General features: G+C 40.3%; 1 protein-coding gene across 4 annotated transcripts in view; it reads right to left on the bottom strand.

Moving 5' to 3' along the window:
• NR3C2 (nuclear receptor subfamily 3 group C member 2) overlaps positions 1–27,652 on the bottom strand; it is a 200,056-nt gene that overhangs the window by 12,983 nt on the left and 159,421 nt on the right. For all 4 annotated transcript variants that reach the window (XM_052690209.1, XM_052690210.1, XM_052690208.1 and 1 more), the window contains 3 exons: positions 19,550–19,888; positions 19,009–19,153; positions 3,316–3,446 (listed from right to left, as the gene is read on the bottom strand). In XM_052690209.1, coding sequence (XP_052546169.1) covers positions 3,316–3,446; positions 19,009–19,153; positions 19,550–19,888 — 615 coding nt within the window. The remainder of the gene's footprint in view (positions 1–3,315; positions 3,447–19,008; positions 19,154–19,549; positions 19,889–27,652) is intronic.

Here is a 27,652-nt window from a genome sequence, read left to right as displayed (position 1 = left end):
ATCTGCATAACACCTACAACAGAGGGTCTTTATTCCATGTGTAACAAGACTCTTTTCCAAATAGGCATCCTGACCAGAGTTTGACCAAAGCACAGTTGCAGCCTTTAATGAAAGCGTTTCTACTGTCCTATCAAAGTTGTCAACTGCCAAAGGAATCATTTCACAAATGGGCTATAAGTAGAGTTTTGACACGTTCTGCTGCAGCTGACTTCAGCAATGCTAATTACAAAAGCAAATACAAAGTTTCTTTACAGGCTGTAAGTACTTCTGCACTCTAGTGGGCTCTGCAAAGGAACAGGAATTACTTATTGATCAGGTCTCTGGGAAACTCCTGAAGAGGTTATTAACAACATCACACAAAATGTTTTCATGTTTTAATATCTGGATTGATTGACTATTGCTTAACCGTCAGATATTTCTATACTCTAGATGTTAGTCTACAGAAGAAAAACAAAATACTACACTGTACTGGATTGAGCTTATTTTCTAAGCAAGTTGGAAAGCTATGTCAGTAAGCTGAATGTGAAGTTACTTATTAAAAAAGAAAAAGGGTGATCTTCCAATTTAGCTTATTCTGATTTAACATCTTGACAGAGATTGTCTTGTTCATCCATCCCCTTCTCTTTGAAATCCTGTAAACTGCCTTCTATCTCAGTGTAATCACATAATAAGCACATAACAACCACCCAAAGTGCTCAAGCAGAGGCCTTAAGAAAAAGCACTTGTTATCTTCTATCACCTGTATCAACCAGAGCAATTTCGTAATGGAAAACAAGGAGGAGTTCTGCCACCATGCGAGCAGCAAGAACTTGGGACCACCAAGTGCTCCAAGGGGGCACGAGGAGGAATCTTGGGAAGCAGACTAGGAGGTAAGAGCTCCAATTTGCTTACCACTTGGTAAATACTGCTCTTTTCTGTTTAAATTTTAAATTGTAGATGCCAAATATTTCCATCACTCAGCTGACAGAAAAAATAAACTGTCTGAAACAGATGTGCCAATTCAGTTAAAGCCAAGTGAATATAGAGACATCAGTCAAGATGAGTAAAGCCATTAGAGCATACTGTGGCCCCTGTGCAAAATGCACAGGCTTTATAGTTCCTTTACCCCAGTTCTGTCTTCCTAAGCTCTGCTTAAGCCACATTCTTTTTGTGTACTAGTATGTATTTTAGTGTTCTGTCTGAAAATTATTATACCGTCAGCCCAGCCAGATTATTAAGACAGAAAGAGAGACCACAAATAAAAAGAACTGAAGCAAAACATGAAATTCTGGAGGTTTGCCCAGTGTTTCTGATTCTACTTATTACATGCAGCAATGCTTTTGGCAAGTTCCCAAAATCTATGGTCTGTGGAAAGCAAAAAAACAATTGAGTTGTAATGTGTGGTTTCTTCCACATGTAAATGGAGTGAAACTTCCTTGATGTGGTCATCACGAAAGTTTCAAAATAACTTGCACTCCGCTCATTACAGGGTTCAATAAAGAACTTAAATGAAAATGAACCTGGTGTTTTCTGCCATAATGTTGTATCAAGGTACAATCACTGGAAACTAAGTTTGCTGCTCATCCAATGAGACTTTCTGAGTTTTATCACTGTCTTCATTTCCATTTTCTTCTTCTCTCTTTCTCTCAACGTAAGTATCTTGATTCTCCCAAAACACATTATTTTTAGTAGGTGTTCTAGTGATCATGGTGTGCATTTCAAAGGGACCCAGCTAGCTGGAGTTAACTGGTGAGGCTGATCTCACCTAGCAGAGATATAATACCCAGATAATATTAAAAATACCTATCTTAAAGAAAGGATGCTACATTTTTAGAATGTCTTTACGCTCTTTTTCTAAATATTCTCCCTTTATGAAATGTAGGACCACCTTGCCAATCTAGACATGCTCTCAAGAACAGTCTGGGAGCTAAGTCCTCCAAGCACATAAATGCTACTAGCTGCTTCCTGAAAGACTGTCAGGTCCTTACGGTCCCACTTTCCCCAGCAGAGCATCCCCTCAACTCCTCAGCGGAGCTGGAGGCCAGACCCTGTCTCTCTCATGCAGGCACTGCCCCACTCCTGAGAGCTGGACGGCTTCAGCAGGAGGGAAGGAGGAAGCGAGACAGCCAAGCCCAAAAACTTACAGCCATGGGAAGTTTCTGTTAGCAGATCCAAATCCCTTCCAGCAGGGATGAGAACTGCAGCTTCATGTTTTCTATCATAGGCAAGCACATTAATGTGCTACCGGCTGGGCGGGGTGGTGAGGTCAGAAGGAAAGGCACCGCAGACAACGTGAAAGTGTCCGTCCCACCACTGCACCTGGAGGGGCTGCCAATGGCCTTGACTGGATGCTGCAAATCCCTTTGTAGGCACCTTACTTTGCCTGCAGCAACCATGCCTATGCCACTGCTGGGGATTCAGCAAACTCCTGGGAGTCCTAACCAGCTCCTGACAGCACTCCCTGGGGCAGGCCTCCTGCTGCTAGCAACTGAAAGCAAGGAGCAGCCCCTTGGATCTCCTGCTCCTTCTCTCCCCAGTCAGGGCCACATCCAACCCCTTTCTGCCAGGGAATTCCTGTCTGGTGAGTTCACTGAAGTGACATCACGAGTGCTCATTAATCAGACTGATTCATTATCTCATTGAGAGGTCACCGAGTGAATCTCACAAAAAAGAGCATGAACATACACAGAAAGGTTTGTTTACAGGTATTTGGCTTTTTCATCAAGATTGATGGGAAAGTACAAACTGCCTCTGTATTTATACAATTGTACCGGGACTGGAAAATTTTCAGAAGTTTTAGCAGAAGAATATCAACTGATCTGCTAATTAGTACGTAGTGCTATAATGAACACCGAGGTTTCCTATCTTAAAAAAACCACTAAGATGACATGAGAGAAAAATAAAGCTTGCAATGTCAATTATTAAACTTTCAGAGTACTGCAAAAGGGCTTATCGTGCTCAGTGCGGTACATCTTTTGATCTTGGAGGTACTGTTAAGTCACCCAAACCACTGCCTTTAAGCATCAAGTCAGGGTTTATCTCATATCCCCAGAGTGCAAGACAATGCAGTAGTTGCATTTTCTTGGCATGCCTGACTGACTCCAGTCGTTACTAAACTGAGAGAGGGACCAAAGCCCCTTGCCCTACCACTTACTCTGAAGTATCAAGACAACTCCCATGGTAATGGAAAGCGAGACCTACTGAAAAATCCTGTAACATACAAACAGGCTTTTCAGGTCCACTGGAAATAGTTGGGCTCTTTTGTTTTACCAATTCAAATCACTGCACCTATTTGCAATTTAGAATTTTTTCCACGTCCCCATGAATTTAACTTACCTGTACTCAGCAGCAGCAGAACTTTCATGATGGTGTACTCCTCAAAGCTGAGCTGCAAGCGAACGAACTGCAGACTGATCTGATGCATCCCCTGGCACAGTTCAAACATTGCAGACTGGCGCATCCGTTCCCTGGAGCGAGAAAAAAAAACACACCAGAGGATAAACACATGAGGACACAAAGGGTACAAGGCAGTCTGAGCAGTAGGAAAGTGAGACACAACCTGGAAATCAAGCATGGAGGTCAGTGAGACAAACTGCAGTTGCCAAGCTCAGGTCGGGTGAGGGAGCTGGGGATGTGGCTGGGATTCTACCAGCCCCAGCCTTGTCTCCCTGCTCTCCACTGGCAGAAAAGCCACCACGTGCGGCTAAAAGGTGTCTGAATCATCTGTGTTTATTCAGCTCTACCATGGCAGCTAACATCGTGACTCTCATCATCCCAAATAATGCAGCCCTGCAAAGACACAGTTGGCAGGTCTGGAGAGTGAGAAAGTGCTTTAACAAAAAGCATAGCACAATGTTTGACTTCCATGTCACTGCCTTTACGTGCACTGAGGAGTTTGAAGTCAAAAATCAATGGGGACAGACAGTACATCGGGTATCTGCACTCACACAATCTTTCCCAAGTAATCTCCATTTCCCAATCTCCGAATCTTTTCCTGAAAATACACAAGGTCTAGCTTTAAGGACACGTAGGAAGAACGAGGGAAAACGATTTTCCAGCCACTGAAGATCTTGTTAATGTGCAACACTGGACCTCCTAGTGGGAACTATTAGACAAAATTATTGCTGTGGTTTCATGTTCAAACTCTAAAGTGTATTAAAAATTGTGTATGATTTCCCCAAAATAATCATCTGAGATAGCCCACAGTGAAGGAGTGCATAATAAGATTGTTCGTTAATACAGATTTTTGAATGTCACTTGTAAAATACTAAAAATGCATGAGTTGTTCTCAGTTTACTTGTCTTTCTTTCCATACACTTTAATACATTTAGCTTCAGATTCTCTGTTCTCACAGGCAGCCCCAGGCTAACCTATCCAGAACAAGTTGCAGGCAGAATTTGTGGGGGTTTTTTTTGCTGCTCTTTTAAACATGCTATCCCAAACCACAGAAGTTAAAGCAGAGTCGCTGAGAATTGCCTGTCTCATCCTGAAAGTAAGATATATATGTGGGTATTTAGATGAGGTGCTATAATTGCTCAGAGACCACTACTTTTTTTTTTTATTATTTTAAATGCTCAACAACAATTGTCTGTATTTCTTCAAATACTTTTTCACATAACTGAGGAACTGGATGAAGTTCAGCTAATTATTTTAACCAAGCAACAGGCTTTTCAAATATACAAATTGGCTGGTGAATGAGAAGAATCATACTGTGTGCAAACAAAGACTTACGTAATCTTCTTGGTGTTCTATTTCACCACTGCCAGAGCAGATTTTATTTTCCTCCTCCATACCAATAAAACGGACTCCCCATTGTTATATGGGCTCTACACTTTTCCCCTGCTCCACCCTTGTCTTGGGACTAAGAACTTCCAGATTTTTTTTTTCTGCAATAGTAGTAGTAAATGCCTTGTTTATTTATTTTTATTATCCATCATGGACTGCAGGGAAATAAACAAATAGAAGAAAATAACCTTTGAATGTTGACTAAAATACCACTCGCCTGGGCCTTTCAGCAGAGCAGTGACTGCTGCTACTTGCACAGAGCACTGGAGGCACGATGGGTTGCCTGTTCCACGGGCAATACTTGCACTCTTAACACTACTGCTTGCTCTGAAAGCAGGTGAGACTCCGAGAGATCCCAGAGGATAATTTATCTCCTCTTTCTCCCCTCACTCAGCTCGAAATAACCAAATCCTGCTCTAGGATGGAGATGCTGTGCCTCTTGACTGATGCTGAAGTTGAAAGGCAAAAACTAGAGGGACTGTATTTTATGCATACATAAAAATTTACACCTCAGAAGTCTATCAAATAGCAGGACTCAAAGCAAGATCAGTGCAGTATGCTCATTATTACCTCCCTGGGGCACAGAAGACAGTCTCCTCAGGCTGAGAACATCGTTCAGTTTTCAGCACCACTGCCTGCGTTTGACCTCCACAGACACAGGAAGTGCCAGAGCTTTCATCTGATACCACAAGCCACACAGCAAATAAAATGAAACATTTTGAGGTTTTGTCTCAGGTTTCATATGCTTTCACTAAACAGTGTGGCAAAACACTCTGTGGAAGCTAACCTAGAAGTCTCCTGACTCAAGACCTTCTTTTCTCCTGCTCTGTAGATTTCGTGACATTTTACATTTGATCACTGAAGTTTTTCTGTGTGATCGTTTTGCTCTCATGGATGATGACTAGCTAAATAGAAGAATTTTACTATACGTTAGTGTTTTGATTGTATTTTAACTATTTATTCCTTTATCTACTTGAAATACCTGATGATATTTTATATTTTGATGTCATCATATATACAAAATGATATACAGTACTAATTACAAAGCAGGCTGATTTATTGTACCACAAAGCAGTAATTTTAAATTAGTTTCCTTCCTGAAAATCAGTTGATTTATTATTTATTTAGAAGTTATTGCTAACTACAAATTAAACCAGTTTATGACAGTTTAACGTAAGATAAGCACTTTGTGCGAGTTTACAGTATTCATCTTTGCACTCAATTTTAATCCCCACAGTGAAAAATAAGAGAGCGCAGAGCTGTTGGAAAATTCAGATGCTAACATCAAGTGTCCTAACAAAGTGAAAATAACAACAGAAGCCATAGAAACAGCTCATTTATTGAGATTGGTAGGTAACACTCAATTCAGGGCTTGCTGATATAAAATGAGCCAAGCTATTTCTTCCTTACTGAATGTCTTATCTAAGAATGAAGACCATCATGTCATCACCAATGCCATTGTAGCCATTGGGAAAAAGTGAGGTAAGAGTTCCATGCTGCCCGATTTTAATATATACATATATTGAAATATATATACACATATACATATATGCACACATTTACTTATCTAAGAAAAAAAATCAGATCTATGTGAAAACCAGATCTATGTCTTACACAGAATATTCAGTCCTTGACATAGAAAACGAAGAGTGTGAAGATCTGGAATTATAAGGGCATGTATCTTTATGGGGATATTTAAGAAGGTAAGTACATTTAAGTAATAAAAGGCACAGAACCAAAGCTCTGAACCTGCTGTGTGGCTACTTATTCAGAAGTGGTGTCATTAGCTCAGTTTAGCTTAATCCTCCTTCATAATAATATGATTTAAACTTTACACCTTAAGTTAATCTATCTTAAGTTCCCTGAGTGTCTCCTTACAGGCTTAATGTAATGCTGGGATCACATCCTGCCTGACCCCTCCTGAGAACTCAGCAGTGGGGGCAGCAAGAGTGGCCAAGCACAACCACAGCAATTCCCCTCATCTACTGCAATTTCAATCTGCCTGCGTAGCGCTTCTTTCACCATCAATCTCCTTCACTAACTGGTCACTAAATAACTTGCTACATCCCTGCTGGAACCAGGGGACAGCATCCTTCCCTTCCTTTCCACTGGAGGAAGACAGTGCAGTTGCCCCAACTGCTGAAATCCCAACAGCAAGCGCCTTGGCAGAAGAGCAGGGTGCTGCTGTTGTTGGGTTTCTCTCGGTGAACTGCAGTAAATATATTTGTATCTAAACAAAAAAGTCCCAGGTACTTGCCTCAATATCTTTCCACTCTATCCTGTCTTAAGCCTACGCCGTTACGGTACCACCTCAACACGTAAGTCTGTTTCATCCTCAGCATCTATTCAGAAAGAGCTGAACATGTGAAGGAGAATGTAGCAAACCAACCCAGCACTCCTTCTGTTCCCCTATTCCATGCAAGCAGCTGCACTTTCACACAGAAGCAAATGAGCAGGTAAATGACTCAAACAGCTGGCACACTAACAGGATAGGTGTCCCAAATCACCACAGGATGAGCCACTCAGCTTCAGCAGAGACACAGGCTTTGAGCAGTCACACTGGAGGAACTCACGGGTTTACTCAAGGCATCCTGTATACCGAGCTAGCCACGTCTCATACATATCTTCATGTGATCTTCACAGAAACCCAACAGCCACAGCAAGACTTGTGTAACTACCGGCATGCTGTACAGACAGAACTTGTCATGAATAAATACATTTTAATTTATGAAATCATAAAGTTGAGTACTGTAAAGCTCATTAGGTACGGAGACTGTAACTCTGCAACCAAACAGAGAAACCCGCACATCAAAAAATATTCACTCAAAGGCAAAACACAGCCCCAAACCAAACCATGTTTTATAGACTTTCTCACCGACACTATTCAAAGCCACTGCACGTCTTCCCAGTCAGGGAAAGAAGAAAGGGGAACCTGTGATGCATTTTGAAGATTCATCAGTACTCAAGTGGCATGCTGATAAAGCTGAGAAAACCTGGACAAAGACAGCTTCTTCCACAGCACCTCAAAGAACACACAGGCAGCTGAGCTAGTCCCTTGGCCTTTGCAGCTCAGAAAAGACTTAGGAAAAGACCCAGTAATGCTTGTAGCAAAGAAACACTTTTGTGTCAAAGACACACTTTGCACTTCCTGATTTTACTTTTATTCCTGTAACAACTGTTTCCAATTTTTATAATCAACAGGCTTTTCTTGCTAGCCTAAAATCTACTCATTTCAAAGTCGTACATCACCCAAAATGGATTCACACACAAAAGCAAGCAAACAAACAAACAAAAGAAATCCAAGAAGAAAACCTGCCAAATCTCAGAAGTCGAAACAAGTTTGGAAACATCAGAAAGCAAGGTATGCTTTCCACTATGCCAGAAGGGGTTTGGCAGAGAGGAGTGAAACATCATCAGACATCCTTCTGGCAAGGCAGCCAAACTGCAGATAACAGGGAAAAAGACCAGGGATATGATATCACAGAGTCGCTCGTGCAGCTGCTCAAGATATCTGATCAGAAATGCCTGTGGTCTGAATCATCTCACCTGCTCTAGAAGGGGTTCACTTTTCTGGAAAAAGTTTTGAGATTCTTGGGTTAAGATGAAAAGAAGCTTATTATTGTAACAGTAACTTACTCTTTCTTGATGGAGAATTTTACTTCAACTTCATCATGAGATATAGTGGAAGAACATGACACTACATAGCAAAACCTGAACCTATTCTTCAATGTAAAAGGGGATATCACTGCACTGCTTTGTGCAGACAAAAAACAACAACTGTGCATCACTGTGCTCGATGGACTGTGCCCAGACACCTGTTTCCCATCCCATTATAAATGCAACCAAAGTCAGCAATGCTGGAACAGCATCATTAAGTTATTGCACTGATCAAAATCCAAGACAAAACACATGCAGAATTCAGACAAAATTCAATCATGAATTTTCATTCGGAACTTATTCAGCATTTTCCAGCCTCTGCTCATTCTGCAAGCCCCAGCAGGAAGGGAAGAAAACACATTTCCTTCAAGATACTGCCTTCAACCCTTAAAGCTTTAGAGCTTTCCTTTCAGGAAGGAAAAAGTACGTTACCTTGCATCAATGGCAAACGCAGGCACCAACCCCCTCAAAATCAATGGTATTTCTGCCATCAGTTTTAACCACAGAGAAATTTGGGGTATGCCCATTTTCCCTCTAATTTGGCAGTTAACCAAAAAAAAAAGTAACCTCACAAACACTGAGCACCCCAACTTTGGCACCACCATGAGAAAGTCACTCTCACCTGAACAGTAAGGGATGGGAAATTCAACTATTCCCCTGCAGGTGGCTAAACTGGCTATGGATAAATGCAGGCTGGGAATTGGGTGGTTCAACCAGGGAAGCACTAGCCTACAGGCAGCATAAAGGTGACTTAGTCAGCCAACCGTCCTTCCTACTGCCTTACACAAGCTGAGGTGAATCCTGGCCAGGTTACAACATCACAGCCCCTGGCTGATGGCTCTGTTTTGCTGCTGGAAACCACTATCTCCTGCCAGGTCCGTGGGAAAAAATGGAAAACAGAAAGTGCCATTACCTCAGCCCCTAGTGACAACAGCCTGTGTTCTCAGCACGCTCCTCTACCTTCCCAGGTACTTCGACTGATACCACTGAAGTGTCCCATGCAGCTTTTGCCCATGTACACATTTCTTCACACAGAGGTAGGCAGATGCTCCCTCATCGCTCCTGCCACATGTATCTGAGGAGAACCATTATACTGAACGCTGGTGGACAAGGAAGCTTACCTTGAGTTAAAACAGCTCTAAAGACAGGGCTAGCCAGGCACTTTAACTTGCCATTTTTTAAATTGAACTTAACAGATCTGAAGTTTTCTGCCAAGAATGCCTTCCTGACATTCCTGGAGAATGAGACCCCATGTAACTGACACTAAGAAATTTACAGATGCTTCAAACTTTCCAGCTAAGCCTTCCCTTGCTATATGCCTAACTTGCAAAGGAACTGGCAACAGCTTCATTTGCAATGATTACTGCAAAGGAAGAGCTTCAACCTCCAGACAGTAACAGAAAACTCGTGTTAAAATATAACCTAATAATCACCATACAATCCAAGCACATTAACAAGCAAAAGAAGCCCCAAGTATCTGCTGCAATTAACAGTTAATTATGTAGTTAATAGAACACTGATACCAAATACTCTCTTTTGGTTTGCATCTGCATTCTGAAAGATGCAAATCACAATTTAAATGAGCAAATACATAATTATGCCTTTACCAAAATTCTTTTTAAATACTTCATTCAATAATAAATGATGATAATGTACACGACAATAAATATTCTTGTAAAGTTCATCAGAGAAAGTTATCGTTAGGCAGAAATCGTACTAATTGGGTATCATTTTATACACATTATGCAAAGGATCGTTGTCACTTGCAGCAGTTCATCAGCAAAATTGCTACTATACTCCACATGCTGCAACAGTTCTCCTCTCGTACCAAAAATGCCTCAGAAATCAAGACTTTGCTCAAGATGTCATGCAAAGCCTAGCACTCAGAAGAAGTCAGCCAAGTCATGTCTTCCTCTCGTACCAGTTTATATAATCTACTTCCGAAGTTTCCCTTTCATCTGGAAGATAAATATTTAACTCTACTGGGAAAGTGATGAAGGGAAGTACTATGAATGTGAAAGGCATTCAGAGATACCACAGAACAACTCACCAACTCACAGAAAGATTAAAGCAGCATCACGTACAAACATAAATTTGAAAGGGACAAACCTCCTCTCTATCCTAACCCTTCGTGCCAAGGACCTCGAGGGAAGTGGAAAAAGACATCCTCCCAAAAGCCCTCTGGATGTGATGGAGTCATGCAGAGACAAGACTGAGAGAGAGCATAATTATGCCAAGTTAAATGTAAAATCATTGGGCAAATCTTTGTGCTAAAGTCATAAAAACTAATAATCAAATCCTTTCATATGCATCACAAGCTGGAAACCAGCCAGAACATTCACTGGGCCATGAGATGATCAGATGAAAATGAAGTATTTGAGAAAGATCAGGCCATAGCAGAAAAGTTAAATAAAACCTTTGCATCAGTGCTCTCCATAAAGGAGTCCAGGGAGGCTCTGCACTTGCCTCCTTTTTCAGCAAGTGAGAGAATTAGTTTCAGACTGAAGCGTGCATAGAACAAAGGTTAGGAAAAAAATACAGTAAAATGAATAGTAATAAATCATGAAGACCAGATGGCATCCATCCACAAGTTGTAAAGTAACTTCAATAGAGAACTGCTGTAAAACTAACTGTGATGCACAGCTTATTGCTTAAATTGCCCTTATAAAAAGCTTGCAAGGTGACAAATGTGATTGATTTTTTAAAATGGGCCTTGGAGTAGGGAGAGGGCACTCAACAGAGCAGAGGCGAGAATCTCAGAATCACAAAATGGCTTGGGTTGGAAGGGACCTCAAGGAACATCAAGCTACAACCCCCCTGCCACAGGCAGGGCTGCCAACCCTAGTCATCTAGTACCAGACCAGGCTGCCCAGGGCCCCATCCAACCTAACTATGAAGACCTTCAGGGACGGGGCATCCACAACCTTCCTGGGCAGCCTGCTCCAGCATCTCACCATTTTCTCTGTGAAGAACTTACCCATTATCTAATCTAAATCTTCCCTCCTTCAACTTAAAGCCATTTCCCTTGTCCTGCCATTTTCTACCCTTGTGAAGAGTTGACTCCCCTCCTGTTTGTAGGCTCCCTTTAAAGTACTAGAAGGCTGCAACGAGGTCACCCCACTGCCTTCTCTTCTTCAGTCTAAACAAGCCCAGCTCCCTCAGCATGTCTTCATAGGAGGGGCTCTTTAGCCTTCTGATCATCTCTGTGGATCTCCTCTGGACCCTGTCCAACAGCTCCCAGTCTTTCTTATATTGAGAATCCCAGGCCTGGATGCAGTACTCCAGATGGGGGCTCAGGAAGGCAGAGTAGAGAGGAACAATCACCTTTCTTGTCCCTGCTGGAAATGGAAAGGCTAAGAAGTATTATTCCTGTATCTAGCAAAACGACCAAAGGGGGAACATTAGCAAGTAATATATATGCTATAGTGGAAGCACATCAGTGCAGCTTTGATAAAGAGAGGTCATGTCGTACTCATCTGCATGAGCAACAACAGCACAAAGGTGCCCTGCTTGGTGCAGGCAACGCCTGCTTGATGGGAATGCTTTGCACCAGGTCTAGCGGCATCCCACATCCATATGGGATAAGAACAAAGCATGAACCGGCCCTCTCCTCCCTTCTCTCCTTTTCTCTGGTTTCCACAGAAAGGAAACTGGGGCATGCAGCTTAGGCACAAGCTTCAGTACCTACTGTGTGCCAGTGTGCCGGCACAAGGAATGACCGGTCCAGGACCTCCTGCACATTGTGCTCTGCAGCAGGAGGTAACTGGGATGCAGACAGGGCAGAGCTGGATTTTAAAGCTATTAAAGAGATCTCCTGAAAGCTCTTAAAGAGGGCTTAGGGGTAAGGAGGACGGCTCTTCATGGATTATTGGCAGCTTAAAAATAGAAGTCAGAAGATAATAACAAATGGATGTTTTTCAAAAGTACTGGAGGCTACCAGGCAAGTATTGCAGAGCTCTGCACTGAAGCTTGTGCTGTGAACTGTACTCATACATCATATGAAAAAAAAATCAGACCTGTGCAAGTGACAGAGTTTGCTGATGACTCCAGACAATGAAATCAGGAACTGCCCATGAAAGACTGCAGAAAAATCTTGCAAAACTGTGAGGCTGGCTGACAAAATTGAAGGTGAAAATCATTAATTCCAAGACAATGCAGACAGTATAATCATCTCTCACTATACATATAATAATTGGCTCTAATTAACAAGCATCACACAATAAAGAAACCTAGGTGTAATTTGGAGCAGGTTTTTTTAGTTTCTGTCCTTTGAAAATACTTGCTTGGTGTTTATTAGTGGTCAAAATGAAAGCAGTGGGTGAGAGAAGGAGAACTGAAAGCAAGACAGAAATCATAATTTTGCCACCACATAAATCCAATGCATTCTGAATACAGTGTGTCATTCTGGTCTGTTCCCAAAATTAACACAGGTGCTAAGCAAAAGCACCGCAGGGGAAGATGAGTATGGCCAGGAGTAGCAAGCAACTGATACACAAAGGGAGACTAAACTGACTAGTTGATTCTTCTACTTGTAGAATAACCAACAGGATCTGACAGAGATCTATAAATGATAAATGGCGTACGCAGTATGAAAGGGAATATATCCATATTTCCACAAACACAAGAATGAAGTGGTACTCCATTAAATTATCAAGTATCTGCTTTAAAAACATCTCTAACAAATAAATACGTGTAAGTAAATTGCAGAAGTGATTGTCACAGAACACTTCATGTGCTGGAGTTATAAATGAAAGATATCAGAGAAATTCACAGAAGATACAGAAGGCTTATGAAGCACAACTGAATGCAGTCTCTCATTCAGAAAGTACCTAAGCCAGTAACTGCTGGAACGGGCAAATGAAAAAATATTTTATCCCTGTCCTGATGCCACACCTTCTTTGCAACTGGCCTGTTAAAAACATGAGAAACTGCTAGAAGGACCTTCTTTCTCACTGTTTTTTCATTCCCACGGATCTCCTTAAAATCACCTGACAGATTAGATTGTATGAGTGAAGCATTTTTGTTCTAAATAATATAATGTAAGCAACAAACATACAATGAGTACTATCATGGATGTGTTTGCTGACCTTTTAACAAGACCTGCAAGCACACACTTACTTTACCAGCAAAGAACGAACACAGACAACTCATACCAACAATCGCTGCAGCAATACTAATTAAAAATGAGGGATTTGGAGACTGCTAGATCAAAAAGATTACACAAATTGACCTAAATTTAGACAGGATTAACAGGAGTGCAAAAAAGACCAAAATCAGTACCATTAGAGTTAACAGCCATCATCCTGCAAAATGGGAAAATGTATCTTTCACATAATAACAAAAGTTATTGGCTCTCTCACTATACACAGATGACCTGAAGAATCATCCCCCTGGAGGTATGCAGGGTTAAAAACCTCTGTAGCTCTGAGACATCCAGGTTATTTTATTAGATTTCTCTTCCTGGTGTGACTACAGAAATCGGAACACCTGAAAGATTTAAGGGCTTTGGCCCTGAAAGGTCACAGAGAGACAGCTGTATCCTTGCTCTGCGTTACGCAACACCAAATCCTAGCGGTCAGCTTCCACAAGTATATTACGAGAGGAATCTAATGAGAAGACAATGAACATGCTATTTACTAATGAAATAGCTATTCAGCCAAGCTACATCTGCGTTTCCAATTTAAGTCTACGACTTCCCTCAACCTTACAAAATCCTCTGCCCATCCACATCCCAAGACAACAGCAGCGCCAGATCTTTACAGAATCCCCATATCCTAAAGCTGTTTTTCTGCCCCTCTCCCTCATCTGCTATACATCAATGGTCTCATTTGAAATATATATTCTCTATTTTTTCCTCTGCTGCTAGCGTCAACCTCTCTGCTTTTAAATTTTTAAACTTCACAGTTGGGGGAATTACCAAAGGCATGACATGAAAGAGCCCTCCAATATCACATTTTTATTTTATTGAAAGTTACATTTCCTGCATTAAAAGAAGGATTTATATTGTTTTGTAATAGGCTTTGTTAGTTTGGTAAAGTGCAATACATACACAGCTCTCGGTTACATAAACCGGGTTATTTAAAGCATCTGGAGTTGATGTTTTAATTTTACAATTAAAATAGCCATTAGTAACACAATTGCCCCAAATGGCAATAATAAAAGAAATTACAGTCATTTATCAGCTTAAAATCCATAACATGAAATTTTTCCTTATTTTTTACAAGCACTGGCCAATATATCAACCAGTGTACTTTGCTCCTAATATTTTTAATTATTATTCACTTGGCTGCTGGCTCTACTAATTTTATTTTTTTTATTAAGGAATGAGACATGTCTCAATAACATATCATTTCAGAGAGGAACTGGGGGGAAAGACAGAGCTGATCTAAATGCTCATAAAAACTGCCTTCAATTTTTAGATTTGATTTTTTCAAGATCGATTTAATAATTTTGGGTACTTCATGCAGTGCCTGGCACTATTTTTAATTAGGAAAGGATTGAAGTCCTTGAGAAACGTAAAAATCTCTGTAAAAATCTTATCATGGTTACAACAAAGTAAAACGGCTTCAGAACCTGCGCACTTATGCGCTTGTGAGTTATTCCTGAGCTGCAAATGAGAAACCAAGAAAAATCAAAGGAGGAAGAAAACACACAACATTACTCATTTGGTGCATTTGCAAAATACTGTAGAAATATTGATGCTGCACTTCAAGGTACTAAACTGTTTCCTCATGGTATTTCAGTGTTACTGTACTCTTTTGATTACAACTACTGAGCTATGAAGGAAATGGGTTAAAAGCCTACATACTGTAACTTACACAGAATCACAGAATTGCAGGGGTTGGAAAGGACCTCAAGAGGTCATTGAGTCCAACCCCCCCTGCAGGTACCCTACAACAGGTAGCACAGGTAGGTGTCCAGACAGGTCTTGGAATATTTCCACTGGAGATACTACAACCTTTCTGGGCAACCTGTTCCAGCGCTCCATCACCCTTACCATTAAGAAGTACTTTCACATCTTTGTACGGACCATCCTATGCTCCAGTTTTAGGCCATTCTCCATTCTCCTATTCCTACATTGCACTGAGAAGAACCTGGCCTCATCCATTTGCCTCCCACTTCCCTTTAGATATTTACAAACACTGGTCAGATTCCCCCTCAGTCTTCTTTTCCCCAAGCTGAAAAGACCCAGGTTATATAGCCTTTCCTCACAGCGGAGATGCTCCAGGCCCTTTATCATCTTTCTGGCCCTCCACTGGACTCCTTCTAGGAGATCCCTCTCTTTTGAACTGGGGAGCGTAGAACTGGATACAGTGTTCTAAATGTGGCCTCACCAAGGCAGGGAAGAGGTGGACGATCACCTCCCTCAACCTGCTGGCCACGCTCCTGTTAATTCACCCCAAGGTACCACTGGCTTTTTTGGCCACAAAGGCACACTGCTGGCTCACGGCCACCCTGCTGTCCACAAGAACACCCAGGTCCTTCTCCGCACATACAACACACACATATTTTGTCATTTCTGCAACATGCAGAGTGACTGAGTGGTTGTGTGGCCATTTTCTTATCCTCGGTTCACATCTTGGCATATAATTAAGCTCAGTTAAAGCAATGGAACACATGCTTGATCCACGAAGACCAAGAGTACACTTAATTAGAATATAAACGTGAGTGGCCAAGTATTCCCAGCCTTGCATACTCCTAGATGAAAGACAAACTATGTATTTACTAGAGGATATTTTACACCATATTTACACAATCAGAGATGCTTTAATGCCTATGAGCAGCACACAGGTCTTCATTTCGTCTTGTTTACAGGCCTTCAGAATAAGAAATAAAACAATGTCATATATCATGGCCTTCCAGAAACATTACGACTTCCTCTTATTCACAGTAGTTAAGAGTAAACGGAAAATTCATTTAATGCAAAACAAAGCAGCATAATTCTGCTAATGCCAACCTCTACTTTCACTCTTTCTTAATGGCTCATTGAAGAAAAATGTTGAACCTTCTGGGCAGCATACTGGCAAGGGCCCCTACTAATTACTTCTTGCCCAAGGACAGGAAACGACCTCTCCAGACAAAATATGAAGAAATATCAAGAAAATCTTGGCCTGGTGTTAATAGTACACGACTTTTTCAAGCCAGCAAAAGGAAAAGTCATTTTCAAGCATCTCCTTTTTATTCTATATGGACTAATCTATCTCTTAAAGTGCCAAACGGAACAAAAAAATTTTAAAAGCTACATCAAATGAACCTTTGTGAAGTTTGATAAACCTCATCCCACAGAAATGAAAGCCTGTGTTTTTAAGTACAACATTTCCCAGTTCGCAGTACTCTAAAAATAAAGGCAGAATCAGGATTCAGCGATTCTGGAGCAAAGTTTCAAACCAGTACAGTTTCATAAACAGGAATAGATGTAAAATGAAGCATTAAGGTTAAGGTTAAACTCTATCACAGACAATCACACAAGGCAAATGCTATGAGAAAAATGAGGCAATCTGCTTTCTGATGTAGTGATACTGAAGATGCAACAAAACTAAATGAAGCAAGGGCACTGAAAAATCTATTGCCCTAGAACTGCAGTGGAATAACATCATTAACTGCTTATGGTTTTGGTCCTGCTTGTTTGAGTAACTTCTTAGATTTGATTGTGTTTTACAGTTTGCTTGATTCAATCTCAATTTTTTTCACTTGAGATATTAACCAGACAAACTGACCTTGGTTTCCATACATAAACATACATATATATAGTATACATAGTTTAATACTACATCAGACTTTTGTTCTGAATCTTCACTGTTGCACAACTGTTTACTATGTTTTGTACTTATCCAAATGTTTTTTATGCTGTATTGTATTGGTTGACTTGTACAATTTGAGTAATTCACCTCTGAGATCTTAAGTCAAACTTGGGAAAGAGTTGCTTTTATTAAACAAGAATCACAAAATAATTTATGTTGAGACCTTTGGAGATCTCCACGAAAGGTTACAGCAGGGCTAACACCAAAGCTAGAGCTTACTGCTCAGGGCCCAGTCAAGGTTTGTATATCTCCAGAACTGGAGATTCCAGAGTCTGTGAGCACCTGCTCTGCTATCTCAACATTCCATTACAAAATCTCTTTCTTTGTGTCCTTTTCCAACTAGATCCTCGGCCTCAGAATAATTTCTGCGTGCGCTGGCTTCCATACTTGCAGCACAAAACTCACGAGTAGTCTTGAATTCTGGAAGCTGCTTCTAACTGCAGTATCAAGACTGCTAGCAATTCATGTATACTTACATCTGCCAGTAAGACTGATTGCCTTGTCCAATAGATTTTGACCCCCTTGACTGACTTACTTCAGATGAGGGAAAATTAATTCTGTGTTCAAACGTATAGGTCTGCATTTTCTGCAGGAGAATTATATTCATTAAAGTTCACATTTTCAGTTAGCTTTAGCAACAGATGCTTTTTTGGTGATAACTCTTTAACATCCCGAGTCATAGTGGAGGTACTTTCAACAAGGAAAATGGCCAACAGTTCACTTTCAATCACATGCAGTGAATCACCAGATTCTTCTCTCAGAGGGAAGAAAAAAACAGCTCACAAATGATCCTCCTTTGATACTGCTCACTGCTTTAGGACCAGATCTCATATGAATTATTTAGGAATCCTTAAATCAAGTTAAAAATACTAAGATGACAGTGAAAAACCATCTTTTCGAAGAAAAAAGTTTTTAAGCATTTCAGAAGATTTCAGGAGATTGGGTACTAAGTTACTTTTTGTTAATTCTTCTCCCGTTTTTGTTTTTTTTTCCCCTCTGTTTTTATTCCACCTTCAGAAGCATCCATATCCTACTGATTACCTCTCATTTTCACCTGGAGAAAAAAAATACTTTCTGGGATAAGTACATTACATGACCACAGTTTGCATGTGTACTCAACTTTTGACTTTACTGGCTTGGAATAAACACCAGGCAAATGGAACAGAAATCAAATTATACTCCTCAAAAGCAAAGCACTACAACACAAATTTAAAACATGAAGGAATATACATATGCAGAAGGAATGGTTCCTTGGTTGATGCTTTTTCTTCTCTAAATGCATCATAAAAAAAGTTATGTTTCATTACTGAAAAAACATTTTTGCTTCTTTCATGATTGCAAAGAAGGGTAATTAAAGACTGTCAAGAAAACTCATTGAAGAGCTGTATACTCTTAACAAAAGCACTATTATATGACTGCTCTGAAGAAAAAAAACAAACCAACAACAACAAAAAAATCTGGCAATTTAAATGTTCACATTTCCTAGAAGTCATATACTTCTCTAAGCTCCAGTAGATAACAAAAAAATGTTTCTTTATAAATCTCAGTTTTGTATCAGTTATATTTCAAGCCAGCAGCTTGTTCCCAGTTTGTGAACACATCCACATATGCAAGGAGAAATGGATGGCAGTAGCAAGGCTTCACTAATTGAAAACTGAGGCACAGAAAAATGTTTCTAGCTACTTCTCAAACTGGGATTAGCTGAAATTTTCTTAGACTGAAAACCAAATAAAGACAGAGTAATCCTTCCAGCTTGAACTGAAAAGGACCATTAAGGAATACTTACTCATCAAAAATCAAGTCTGGAGCAAAGTAGAGGAACTGGCTGTTTGTATGTTTGTATGATCTCCAACTCAAGGCAAACGATGACAGACACATCCACGAATACTGAATTAAAGTAATTTGGTCCTCGAGAGGCAAGTTTCTAAATCCTAGAGAACAAAACAGAAAATGCACATGAACTATGTTGTGCCCTTCAAGGGTTGGCAAATACATCACTCATTATTTTTCTAGTATTATAGTCGAGAACAAGAGCAACACTCCCACAAAGTACATTTCTGAAGAAGCAAAACCATAATTTTTCATTCTAGTGACAAAACATGTTTTCTTCTACAGAGCCTATTATTCAAAATGAAAGCTTGTTAAATACCTATCACAAACATATGAAACAAACATGACACAAATTAAAAAAACAATCTTCTATCAGGCTGCTCCCCTTATGAGGATTTTCAACCCAGCCCATAGACGAAAGATGCAATGAATCAGGCAAATAGTTGATAAATCTAGAAGGCTGACCAGAAATTTCACCAAATGCCTCATGATCCTACCTGGAAGTATCTTTGCCCACTTTACCACCTGAATCATCTGCTTGCCGGCCAGGCGGTTTAAGGTGGAAAGCAGGTACTCGGCTGTGTCTGGTTTTGAGCTGTCGTATCCTGCATACACGATCTCTGGTTCAATGCTTTCAAGGATCTTAACAGGAGAGGGAGTAAGTGCTGGTGAGATGGCAGACATGTGGGGGACAAGTGCTGTGTTTACAGGGGGCTCAGTTACTGGAGCAATGTACGTCGTCCCTTCCTCAGGGCTTTGGGGTGGTGGCTGCTGCCGCTGCTGTGGCTGTTCCTCATGCATCCCTTTCAACTTGCCCAGTTTTTTGGACTTCCGGGCTGTGAAGACAAAAAGCACAAAAACGAAGTCAGTAGAGAAAACTGTGAAATGCTGGCATAAGCTTGGTTTTACAGAAAATCAAAGCAGAAGCAGCACTGTAAAACTTTGAAAGTGAAACAAACACTGAAATCACCAGGACCTAAGAAATACTTTGCCTGCAGCACTGTTAGAATGGGAAAAGGAACAAAAGAAACATTTAAGTTCAATTTTTATTGCTTTAGTACGCATCTACAAGCATCAGCGTCCAGTAATTTGCATTTCTATGTCTCTATATAGACCTGCATAAAACATCCTAGTTAAAGCAGCAGGTACCCTAAGCATTTCAGTTTATTTGTACTATAGTTTAGATGGATGTCCACTGGCTGTGGACATTGCCTACAGATTTGTAATTCATATTCTGCGCTGCATTTTGTAATCAAAAGAAGCCTCCCTGGCAATGCCTAAAATTAGCAGACCTGAAGCCTTCCTAAGCTTGGGAGCCCTTGTACACACCCTGACTGTGCCTCAACTCGAAAGGCAATCAATCCACTCTGAACAGCCTAATCTAGTCAAATCCCCTTGGGTTTGCAACTTTGATCCTTCCTTAAGAGCCTCCTCCTCTCTCAGTGAGTTCTGAAAAAACACTGTGAATAGGTACCCAGTTAGGCAAAAAACACTAAGCCTCACATAACACTTCTCCCTCATGTCTATCAGCTCTCGGTGATCAGCTTTCCTCTATTCTATTTATTTTTTGCTTTAATGCTAACCTTCTTACTTTCTTTTACTAAATGTTCTTGGAAGACAAGAACACTAGAGTGCTTTCACTCCTCGCAGAGAAGCCAGCCGTACTCTGTGGGATTCATTTCCAACATTGCCATGTGAAGGATGGATATTTAAGTAGGTAGTAAGCCCTGCTCACACAGCAAAATTAGCCTACAGTGTGCTGAAAGAATGAGAAATAGAAAGCAAGAAGATTAAGCAAACAAACACACAAAACATCAAGGAGCACAAAACAAGCCCACCCCCCCTTCTTCTAGTAGCTCATTACTATTCTCAATTTTTGAGCTCTAAGCAGTGTTTTCCACTGATACCTGAATATGGAGAAATAAACTATTTATTCATTTTGTGTTCCAAACTCAATTTTTAAGGATAAACATACAAGTAAAGTTGTATTTCAACACAATGTTCCTCTCCTGTTCAGTGTACAATATATCCAGAGGAGGCAGTGCAGGCTTGTTTCCTGTCATCTACTCTGTTCCAGTTACTCCTTCTATCTGCAATTCATGTCAATTGCAGGGTCTAAGCACACTTTAGTGGCATTGCATTACACTGGAACAAAGTCCCTTTTTGACTTAGGCTAGTTTTGCATGCCCGGACTTCACCTGTGGAGAAACTAAAGCTGGTAGTGGAGTTACATGCTGAGGAACAGGAGTCTTTTTTATCTCTGCTCCCATGTCAACTGGGAGAAAACAGAGATGGTGCCAGTGTGGAGCACAGCCCAGGGTCCTGTGATTGTGTGATGTGCCTTAAAATCAAGCATGGGCCAGATACATCATTTCCACGCTAAACACAGTGCAAAGTGGAGGCAAAATAGCAGTCTCAAATTTAAAACTCTACATAAAGCACTAGTTAGCTGAAAGTTTCCCCTGTACTCTGCTACACATACAGGTGGACTGAATATGAAGCAATGGCTGGAAAAAGTAAAATAATCTTCAGAAACAATAATATAAATATTCACAGCTCTTTCAGAGCAGCTTCTCTCAAATCTATTCTTTTCTAATATGTCTGTACACATCTAAAACTCCTGTCTTGACTCGTATCTCCTTCCAGTTATAACATCCCTTTTTCTGTCATCAGTAACTTCATCTGTAAGTGTACAAGAGATCCACAGAACTGCCTCAGTATTCTTTTAAAAACTCTTAAAATCTAGAACTTGAGAAAAATCTCCTGAACAGATGTGCTGCCTTTGTCCTGAGACTACTGCTGGCGATGGGGCCAAGTAGTGCTTGTCTGCTTCCTTAAAAATAGGGCTGCCTGCCCAGACCCACAGGCTGTGGACACACTGCAAGGCAGGATACAGCTGCCAGCACTCAGAACAACATGTGTCCCAATGCAACAACAGCCTGCTGCTGCCAGCACTTCCTTACGGCACAGTACCTTGACCCCTAAGGATCTAGGGATAAGCTGGCTCCAGGAGCAAACTTGTTTGTTAGGGAAATCCCAGGAGGTTGTGACATAAAATAGCAGTGGTACCACTCACATGCAAGATCTCAAAGGTCAAATAGGCACTCTTGGACTATCGTCTTAAAAACTCATAATTCATTGCTATCACAGAGCATATTGAACCTCGCAGGAAGGGCAAAATCTGAGCATCAGATTGGTGCCATTTCCATCAGCCACAAAATAAAGCTTCTCCTGACATTGCCAGGAGATCTGCAAAGAATGTCAGAGATCTTTGTGCAACACTTCTAACTTCCTCTTTGGAGAGTCAAACACCATTTCATTAATTAATTTGCAGCATGAATTTCTGTTTTCAATCATCTCATTTCTCTGTGCCTGCAAATATCCAGACCGACTGATGCAGGTTGAATTTTTTAATAAAAGGACGAGATAGGCAAATAAAAAATGTGCTGGCACGAATAAGCTAAAATTTGAAATTATGTATCAGTATCTACAGATACTGTACAAAAACTTCCTAATTACCTGAAGTGTTAGCATGGATTACATAGAGAAACACTGACGTTGCCATAATTGAAGGTGATACAGGTGTGAGACAAATGTTAGTCAGGAGAATCCACTGCAATGGATTCTGTTCCGAGAGCAGACAAATAAGCTGACTCTTCAACCTCCCTTCTAATACTATTTCTTACTTTTCTATTACTAAGCAAAAATGCTCATTCACACAACGAAGCACAACTGAAGGATTTTTCATCCTCTGGTGCCCCAAGTTACATGGATGCTGGCACCCATTCTTCAAGATGCAATTTTTGTTCTTAGTATCCAAAAAGCCATTTTACAAAGCTGCAGCTGATCAGACATTTTGTTAAAAAAGATTTCTCCTTACTCTGCAAAATAAAGTGGAGGGCGTTACGGAAAGGCAGTGCAGACAACTGTTAAATTTAATTCTGAAAAGTAAGTGAAAATGCTGCTTTTCCCTATTTGGAGCAGTTGCACCTACAGGATGACGTACTGGTGAGATCACTGTGAGCATTAAATATAGTTCACATTTATCTCAGAAAGGCAAAGCTGAGCTTCCGCATTTTTCAAAAAAAAAAGAAGAAAAAGAAAAAAAAGAAAAAGAAAAAAAAGAAAAAACATCCCCAAAGCAAAGCAAGAACGGCCAAGTTCAGCAGAACATTGGATGATGAGTTGCCAGAGCTATCAGTCACTGAAAAGAGAGTTGGAAAATAAGCCTGGAGGAATGGATAGAGATTAATGCTTGCTGCTGTTATTCATTAAATTTTATCAGGCATTGGTTTTTTTCTGTCATCAAAATAGAACTAAAAATAAAGAACTTTACATATCTTCCATGTTTGCAGAGACCAAAAATGCATTCTTACCATAACACTACCAGAATAAGAAATCTATTGGAGTTTAACAAGTCCATCAGGTACCTAGAGATAGAGATACCTGATCACATATTTTTGTAAAGTAATTCTGCACGTTCTATTCACTGAAATCCTCATGAAGAGAATAGAGAAATAGCATTCTTCCACGTATAATACTGGCATAAAAATATGTTTTAGTTTCATTTTGTTCCGTTATAATGCCTTTAAAATGAAGCTGAGAAAAACATGACTGCTTGACAGTCATGTTTACAGTGAAGAAAACTGTATTTTTCATTTGGCTTCATGCCAGCTCTCTAGCTCAACTGGTTTGGTAACTCCCACAGAAACCAACAACTAACGATTAAATACAACGCAGAGAAGTACATCTTTGGAGCCTGTCTTTTGGAAGTGTTTTGCACGTTTGCTCTCTAATTGGAAAACCAACCACAAAACCACCTCCGAATCTGTGAGAACAAGCTGAACTTATCAGAATACCCATGTGGAAATCTTGGCAAAGCTACAGGGTCAGCAGACAGACCAGGGGGCAAGGCACGTATGAGGCTTTCAGGCCTCAGATGAAGCCTAACAAGCAGTAAGGATTAGGATAGGTCCATCACCAAGATGGTAGCACTGTCACGAGTTTCTTACCCCTCCTGCTCTGTGCTATTGTAGCCAAGATATCATATTATAATCCCTGTATTTTTACATAACTGAAGATTAGGTAAGAGCTGAAGAATAGTGAAAGATGCACTGCAGGTATACCTGAAGTTAACACTTAAAACATCTACTATGATTTTTGTTAAGTATTTTAGGAGGTCTTGCACACTGCAATAAAAACAAATATTGAAATAAGGTGAAGTAGCTGAAAAGTTGTAAAGCTGCACTTTGAACAGGCATGCCCAACAGACCTCCCCCATAGCTCTAGCAATAAATCATACAACAGAGAAATAAATAAACAACACGTCTGACTAAATATAGCAGACTGTTTCCCTGGAAGAGACAGACAAAAGTTGGGCAGACCTTTACCCAACAAGTTCAAAGGACAGCCTTCAAGTCTATGAAACTGTGTATCATTCCACGTGCTTGAAGATCTCAGCAAGAGCAACCTTCACAAACAAGCACAATTGCTCATAGCCCTCAGCAAGAAGACTGGACTTAACTGCTAGAGAGCAGCTACTGACGGGAGAATAGGGTGGACTCACATTTGCACAACGGGCTCCTCAGAACTGATGCCTCATCTGTTAGACAGGTGGCAGAAAATCACAACTGGGAGCCCTCTGGTTTTATGATTGCAAGTTTTCACGCGATCTGCTACACAAGCTGGATCTAGAGGGGACTGATCTATATTCCACCCGTTCCCAAGGAGTAAACACGAAGTAAACACAGCCTCAAAACTGGGAACTATTTTTCACAGGCTCAAAATCAGTAATTTTCATCAGCATTATTGTTAAAAAAATGGGGTCCAAAAAGCCAAAGAACAAAATGCTATCAATAGTAGACAAAAGAGCACATAAATATTATGATTCAGTTCAGCAATTTTGTAACAGTAATATCTAATTTGCAGAATTGTATTTATGTTTAACTTCAGCATACAAACAATCTAAAAAGATCCTGCAGTTAATTCAAACAGGCATTCAGTGCTCCGAAGAAAATCAGAACTTCATAAAAAATCTAAACTTTATCTAAACTTTTGCGTAGGTACATGTGAGTCGCAATGCTTGCAATTGATAATGTCCAGAAATACGAATTCTTCTTTAAAATATGATGTTCAGAGCTTGCTTGGTGCCTACCAAAATCAATAATTTATATTCGCATAGGTCTATCAGAGCCAGGATCAAACTGATCTTGATTCAACAGATCTTAACTTCATCCATGTGCCACAGAATATATTTGACTAAGTGATATCAAGTGCACATTATACAAACATATGCTACCTCTGGTAGAAAGCAGAGAACTCTAGCAAAAGAAAATGAGAAACCGAATGGACATGAAAGAACATAGCACAGGAAAAGATTTTGGTTTAAAAAAAAAAAAAAAAAAAAAAAAAAAAAGGCAGTAGAAAAGGCAGAGAAGAAAAAAAAGCCACTTCAGTAAATAGATTCAAAAGACAACTGGGAAAAAAAAAAAGCCACATGCACTTCAAACAATGTAAGAGATGCTGCAATACAAACACACTTTGAATACAATCAAAAAACCTCCTCCCCACTCAAGCTCATCTATGATGGCCTTTGAGCCTACACTGCATTCCTTGCCAGCAGTACCTGCATTTCAAACACCTGAGCTCCTCCCCCCAGGTCCCATCCTCACTTGCTAAAGCTCTGCACCTGAACTACAACCACTGCCTCCTTCCAGCCTTAAAACTTGTTAGCTTTGCCCCTTAGATCCTCCACAAAGAGCCCCAGAGCTTTCCTGCACTTCCCTCCCCTGCTGCCTACAGATGTGACCTGGGGCACTTTACTGTACCAGCCACTGAAGGACTGAGCTGCTGAGTCTCCCCTTGATGCAACCACAATAGCCTTCAGGTAGACCTTCCTAAGCCCTCACCAATCAGATATGTTTTCTCACTTGCTTCCAATTTTGCATAGATAAATGCTCCATCATAATGCCATTTTTTTCTCCTTCGAATCTGTCCATCATGTTTGCCTGGTGTCTCCATCTCACTTGCTTCAGTGAGCTGACATCTGTTCTCATTAGCTATTTTACTGCTACCACAAACAGTGCATCCCTTCCCCCAGTCTGTTCTTGACATACAAGAAAATTTTGAGCTATCTTGGTACAGACACTTTCACTTAAGTGTCTAGCACAATGGGAATAAGATTTTGCTGAAAAATTTCTAGATAACAATATAGACATTTTACATATATATACACACACAGAATAAAGTGAAAAGCAATAAAGCAAGTGAGATATTACAGCATTAGTCCTACAAAGTGCTTTCAGGCATGCATCTTTTACTTTTCAGGAAGTGCAGAAGGAGACAGGAAAGACAGGATCCTAATGCTCCGTTAAACTCGTTATCGACTTTGGGAAGTGTACTGCAACTATCCAATTAGACCTGTGGTAGATGAAGAACCTCCAAACATGAACCAGGGTGTTGTCCTAAACATAAGCAGAAGTCCTGGGTACAAATCTTTGAGATGCATACGCCAGAGCAGAATCACCAGTTCAACTGGACAGATCAAGAAGAGAAAGTAAATGGAAAACAACAACATTGGCAAGGGACAAGTTTTACAGGAACTTAAAAGAACATAAAATTACTTAAATTTATCATGTGTGACAGTGCCACAAGGACATTACACTTGCAAAGCAGCGGCCCTCCAAGAGTGGTTTCTGCAATGGCATTTGGGATGCACTGTACAGACCATACAGTTTATCTAAATACACAAAGAAAGACAACAGCTGGAGAGAAAGAAAATAATCATCCCACCTTTTATCTTTTAAAAATTATTACTGTCAGCTCTGTCCCCAGGGAGACAGAAAGTGATACAAAATTTTATCACTTGATGTGAGCCTGAGGTATACAGGCAGAAATTTTAATTTAATTAAGAAAGCAAGGAAAATTTCCCCCCCCCTTTTTTTTTTTTTACTCTCCATCAGTAAAGCAAACTTTTAGCAGAGAATAAGATTAGAGCTGATGACTAAATTCAGCAGAATGAAGTGGTAAGCATAATGGAAATAGTGACATAGTTTGGCACTGCCAACATCATTAGCAACTGCTTACTAATTAATAAGTAACACTTAAATCTGTCAGGATTGGACAGCTTAAAGACAAGGAATAAACACGCATGAAGTCTGATCTATGGACATGTCATGTTTTCTCTTCTTTTGGCCAGACCAGGCAAACATCCAAGCACATCCACAAATGCCAGTCTTGCTCTCATACACCCAAAGGAAAGCATAGCAAAGGACAAAGAAGAAGTTCCTACGGTATGTTTTAATCTACATAAATGCACACTTTTATAATTGTGTTCATTAAACATACTCTGAGTGTTTATTCTAGTTTGATCTAAACTACAAATCAAACTGATTGTAGCTTAATGAAAATGTATGCCACCCCAAAAGTAATACTTCCTATTTACTGCCATGGAAACTACAATAAATACAAACAGCACAATAACACTAACTGATAGAGCAAATTCTAACTTACAAAATACTATTTTCCAACACAAGTCAGGACCATTAGCTAGGCATTTTTTCCAGTGATGAACAAGAGTCTGCACGCTGTGTTTGTAAAAA

The sequence above is a fragment of the Tympanuchus pallidicinctus genome, unplaced genomic scaffold, assembly GCF_026119805.1.
Source record: "Tympanuchus pallidicinctus isolate F22 unplaced genomic scaffold, pur_lepc_1.0 scaffold26, whole genome shotgun sequence".
NCBI lineage: Eukaryota > Metazoa > Chordata > Aves > Galliformes > Phasianidae > Tympanuchus > Tympanuchus pallidicinctus.
The sequence above is the reverse complement of the archived record's forward strand: the minus strand, read 5'-3'. Positions and strand labels throughout refer to the sequence as shown.